This window comes from Solanum tuberosum, unplaced genomic scaffold, assembly GCF_000226075.1.
Source record: "Solanum tuberosum cultivar DM 1-3 516 R44 unplaced genomic scaffold, SolTub_3.0 scf00203, whole genome shotgun sequence".
NCBI classification, from domain to species: Eukaryota; Viridiplantae; Streptophyta; class Magnoliopsida; order Solanales; family Solanaceae; genus Solanum; species Solanum tuberosum.
In genome coordinates, this window is record NW_006239129.1 from 950,214 (window position 1) to 956,205 (window position 5,992).

General features: G+C 43.0%; 1 protein-coding gene across 1 annotated transcript; it reads right to left on the reverse strand.

The window, feature by feature from the left end:
- Window positions 1-633: 633 nt before the first annotated feature.
- On the reverse strand, window positions 634-1,561 carry LOC107062169 (uncharacterized). The gene is made up of 2 exons (XM_015312509.1): window positions 1,283-1,561; window positions 634-1,167 (listed from the first exon to the last, which is right to left on the reverse strand). Exons 1-2 carry the CDS (start codon window positions 1,559-1,561, stop codon window positions 634-636), a joined length of 813 nt encoding a protein of 270 aa, XP_015167995.1.
- Window positions 1,562-5,992: the final 4,431 nt, after the last annotated feature.

The following is a 5,992-nucleotide window of genomic DNA, read 5'->3' on the forward strand; positions in this document are numbered from 1 at the left end:
AAGCGGGAAAAAATTAAAATCTGACCCTTATTTCGCTTGGAATCAATTATACACTTCATGATTTTTAAATCAACTACGCATGGGTCGGGTTGGATTTGGGAGGACTGGGTGTAGACCACAGACTGTGAAAGTGCTCGTGAATGGCACAATGGTCCGTGAGACTGTATGTGGACCGGACTTGGAATGAAAATCTTACCTGGGGCTGACGACAAACCGTGAAGATGTCCATGACAAGCACCACGGTTCGTGAAAAATCCCGTGATGTAAACTTGGACACTTGGTATTCATACATGAGGTTCACGAGAGGGTAGAAGGTCCGTACAAGCACTGATGGATCGTAAACCCTTCCCTGAACCTTTTTCATGCAATTTCCAGTAGACCCCTCATGTTTGTCCCAAAGTTGACGGACCGTGAAAGTGCCCGTGAAGGACACCACGGTCCGTGAGGTTTAGTCTGCACCAGTTTCTGCAATTTTTCACCTAAGATTACTAGCACACATCAGCACATAGTGACTCTATAAAAACAAAGAAAAATAAGGAGAAAGGGAAAAATACCTAATACAATTACATCTTGGGTTGCCTCCCAAGCAACGCACAATTTAACAACGCAGCGCGATGCAGGTTACTGGATTACTCAGACTTTATCAAGTTTGCATTCCTCGACAATCTTCACATCATTAGGGACACCTAGTAAAGCCTTGATTCTCTGGCCATTAGCTTTGAACCTCTCACCTTTATCATTCTCTAGTTCAATAGCACCAGATTGAAACACATGTGTGACCTTAAAAGGTCCAGACCATTTAGACCTCAGTTTTCCTGGAAACAGACGCAGTCTGGAGTTGAAGAGTAACACCAAGTCACCAGGAGTAAAGCTTATTTTCTCAATATTCTTGTCATGATATAGATTCATCCTCTCCTTATACAGTGCAGACCTCTCATAGGCCCTCAGACGGAACTCATCCATCTCATTGATCTGATCCAGCCTCAAGTTTGTGGTTTCGCTCCAACTTAGGTTCAGCTTCTTCAACGCCCAGAGTGCTCTATGCTCAAGCTCAACTGGCAAATGACATGCCTTTCCAAACACCAATTGATATGGAGACATACCAATAGATGTCTTGAAAGTTGTCCGATATTCCCATAGAGCATCATCTAAGCTTTGGTGCCCAATCTGTTATGTTGGCATTCACTGTCTTTGCCAAGATTGATTTAATTTCCCTATTGGAGACCTCCACTTGGTCACTGGTCTATGGGTGATAAGGTGTTGCCACCTTGTGTTGTTTTACCCCATACTTGGTCAGAAGTGCACTAAAAACCTTGTTGCAAAAGTAAGAACCACCATCACTGATAATGGCTCTAGGTGTTCCAAACCTTGAGAAAATGTTCTTTTTCAGGAACCCAGCAACACTCTTTCCATCATTCTCAGGTAATGCAACAACTTCAACCCATTTGGACACATAGTCCACTGTCACCAGTATATATTTCTTCCTATATGAACTCACAAATGGGGCCATGAAGTCAATACCCCACACATCAAACAATTCCACCTCCAGAATAGGTGTCATAGGTAACTCATGGCGCCGAGAGATGGCTCCTTACCGCTGGCACACATCACAGCTCCTTACTATGTCCACTGCATCTTGATGAATTATGGGCTAGTAGTACCCACATTGAAGTATTTTGTAGGCTGTTCGAGCACCACCATGATGACCACCAACTGGAGATGAGTGACAGACCTCCAAAATGTGCAACATTTCGGCTTCCGAAACACATCGACTAATTATATTGTCATCACACACCCTGTATAGATATGGTTAATCCCAAAAGTATTTGCCTACATCATGCACGAACCTTTTCCTTTGTTGATATGCCAGCCCCTCAGGCATCAAATCACTAACCAGAAAATTAGCATAGTCAGTAAACCAAGGAATAAGGTCAAGAGTAACAGTTAATACCTGCTCATCCGGGAATGTGTCATTTATCTCGAGCTCAAGTTCTTCCTTCTTTGCAGCTTGCAACCTAGACAGGTGATCAGCTACTTGGTTCTCACAACCTCTCCTGTCCTTCATTTCGAAGTCAAACTCTTGGAGAAGAAATACCCATCGGATCAGCCTAGGATTGGCATCTTTCTTTGCCATGAGATATCTCAAGGCAGTATGGTCTGTGTGAACTATCACCTTAGTGCCCAACAGGTAAGGTCTGAACTTTTCAAACGCATACACTACAACCAATAGTTCCTGCTAAGTGACTATGTAGTTTCGATGTGCCCCATTTAGCAACTTACTAGCATAGTTAATCGGATGGAATATCTTGGTGCGCTTTTGTCCCAACACAACTCCTCAAGCAGTCCCGCTAGCATCACACATCACCTTAAATGGTTCTTCCCAATCTGGGCCAATAATCACTGGTGCTGAAATCAGCTTTTCTTTAAGCACTCAAAAACGTTGAGACATGCCTCATCAAAGACAAATTGCACCTCCTTCTCCAAAAGCTTGCACATAGGGTGTGCAATTTTGGAGAAGTCCATGATGAAACGCCTATAGAATCCGGCATGTCCTAGGAAGCTTCGAGCACCCTTCACACAGATCGGCGGAGGTAACTTTTCAATCACTTCAATCTTGAAATTGTCGACCTCGATCCCTTTATGTGATTCCCTGTGTCCAACAACTATGCCCTCATTCACCATGAAATGGCACTTCTCCCAATTCAGCACCAGGTTGGCCTCCTCACATCTCTGTAAAGCCCTGCTAAGATTCAACTAACAATCATCGAAAGTATCACCTACTATAGAGAAATCATCTATAAATACCTCTAAAGTGTCTTCCACTATGTCAGAGAAGATGGACATCATACGCCTTTGAAATGTTGTTGGTGAATTACATAGTCCAAATGGCATACGTTTAAACGCAAAGGTGCCATAAGGACATGTGAAGGTGGCCTTTTCCTGATCTTCAGGAGCAATTGATATCTGGTTGTAGCCAGAGTACCCCTCTAAGAAACAATACCACCCTTTACCTGCTAACCTATCACGCATTTCGTCCATGAAGGGCATGGGGAAATGATCCCTCAAAGTCCATTTATTGAGCTTTCTGTAGTCCATGCATACTCGCCATCCAGTGAATGGTCTTTGTAGGACTAATTCATTTTTGGCATTTGCCACGATAGTCATACCGCCCTATTTAGGCACACATTGCACTGGACTGACCTAGTGACTATCATAAATGGGGTAGACAACCCCAACATCTAACCACTTGATTATCTTCTCTTCACCACCTCTTGCATAGGTGGCTTTAGTCTCCGCTGGTGTTCAATTCTTGGACTGCAATCCTTCTCAAGCTGAATCTTGTGGGTGCATATACCCGGAGGTATTCCAATTATATCCGCAATGGTCCACCTAATGGCCCTTTTGTACCTTCTCAACACCATGATCACCTCCTTCACCTACTCTTTATTTAAATTTGCAGCCAAAATCACAGGTAAAGTGTTATTAGTATCCAAAAATACATACCTGAGGTGACTAGGTAATTGTTTCAACTCTAGCACCGGTGGCTCTTCAATGGATGGTTTTGCTGGAGGACTTAGCCTATTTTTCAAGTCCAGGTACAATTTCTTTGGAGCATACGAGTGTGCTCCCATCCCCTGCAAAAAAATCACGGTCTCTACATAGTCAAACCGGAAATCAGCATCAAAGTTCATCAGCACTGCTGCTAATATTTCAACCGCCATTCTCTCTTCTGTGGGTACCCTCATGTCTTAATCAGCAACCACCTCTATTGCAGATATCACATTCATATCATTGGGTTGCTTCATTGACCTTCAAATATTGAATTTTACCTCCTTCTTGTTCAGTCTGAACTTTAGCTCTCCTCTCTCAACATCAACCAAGGCCCTTCCAGTGGCAAGAAATGGTCTTCCCAAGATGAAGGGAACCTCAAAGTCTATTTCACAATCCAAGATTACGAAGTCAACCGGAAAAATGAAGGTGTCCACCTTCACAAGTACATCATATAGGACTCCTACAGGCCGCTTAACCGACCTATCAGCCATCATGAACCTCATTGATATGGGTCTTGGATCTCCTAACCCCAGTTTCTTGTAGATGGCTAATGGCATCAAATTGATGCTGGCTCCTAGGTCACACAATTCTTTTGTAAAACTGATTGACCCAATGGTGCATGGGATAGTGAATGCACATGAATCTTCCTTTTTCTAAACCAAAGATTTGGTCGCAATGGCATTGTAATGATGAACATCATTAGTAAAATTAAGACTTACAGCTCTTTTCTTTGTAACCAAGTCCTTCGTGAACTTGGCATATCCTGGCATCTGCTCCAGGTCTTCCACCAGTGGTATATTTACTGAAAGCTACTTCAACATGGTGATGAACTTTGTAAACATCCCATCCTCAGCTTTCTTTTTGAGCCTGTGAGGGAAAGGAAGAGGTGGCCTGGGAATTTGTTGTAAAGGCATGTCTTTCTCGACCTCTTTCCTTTTTCCTCTCAGAGGTAGTACTTTAGGCTGAGGATCCTCCATGTCATCCACCTGCACAGCTTCATCAACCTCTCTGCCAGCTTGCTCCAACACATGTTCATTATTAGTACCTGCAGGAATAGGGTCAGAAAGAATTCTACCACTCCTGGTGGATATGGCCATGCAATGCCCGTCCTTCTTTGGTTTTTGAATGGTGTCACTTGGCAGCGACACATTATTTCTTTGAATTAGTGAGGCAAAGAGTTTCTCTAACTGTTGCTCAATTTTCTTGATGGAGGTAGTGTGAGAGTCTTCCAATTGACTTATGCTCGAAAAATCCCCTCTCATCTCTTTTACTCCTGAATCAGTTGATTCAACCTTCTAGAGTACTTTAGCCATCATGTCTTCCAGCTTAGACCCGCTTGAACTACCACTTCCCCGGTCTCTATTACCTGGGGGTACATAAACACCATTTTGATCATTCCTATACCCATCTCTATTCGGCCAATTTCCCTGCTCTCTATTTACTGGCCTATCATACTGACCATCCCTAGCATAACTCCGACCTGCATTTCCAAAATTGTAACCCTGATTTCCAGAGTTATAATTTCGGAAACCCCCTTGGTTCCTCAAGTAGTTAGCTTCCTCATCAAGGTCTAGATCCTGATCCTCATACCTGTTTTGCGGTCCTACAACATTCAACTTTTCACACTTGGCGACAATGTGCTTTGTGAGCAAATCTATCTGAGTCCTCATATGTGCCATATCTTGGTCTCTTTTTTCTTCTCTGTTCCTCTGCTCAATTGAAAGATCAAATGTATAACCAATCTCTCCTACCTTTGCATCTCTGGTGTACCATGTTGTGTTGTTCTTTGAGACCTCATCCAATAGCTGCAAGCTCTCCGCAAATGACTTCCTCATAAATGAGCCTTCACAAACATCATCAACAACAGGTTTAGTAACATAATTCAGAGACCTATAAAAGTCCTATTTAAGGTGCCTTTCGGTAAGATCATGGTTGGGGCATTTCTTCAGGTTTCGACTGAATCTCCACCAAGTATCATGCATTGCCTCTCTTGGTAGCTGCTTGTGTGTACTAATCTCGTCCTTCATTTGTAGCTCTTTTGATTTTGGGAAGAATCGTTCTAGGAAAGCTTCCTTTAACACATTCCAAGTTCGGATGGAGTCATCTGGCATCTAATTCAACTAGTTAGTTGCCTCTCCAGTAAGAGACAATGGAAATAGCCTCAACCTCATTGCTGTTTGGTTGACCCCAGGAATATCCTGTGATTTACATATTGCAACAAAATTCATCAAGTGTTGATTTGCATCATCACTAGCTGCACCTCTAAACATACCTTTCAGGTTCAGCAATTGAATCATGGTGCTAGTGATTGTGAACTTAACACCTGGAGGTAGTGCAGGTAGCACTATGGCTCCAGTGGCTCCAGCTCCGTCCAAGTTAGCATCATCTTCTTCATACATCATATGAGTTGGATGTTGAGCTTTACACCTTTGGGCTATTA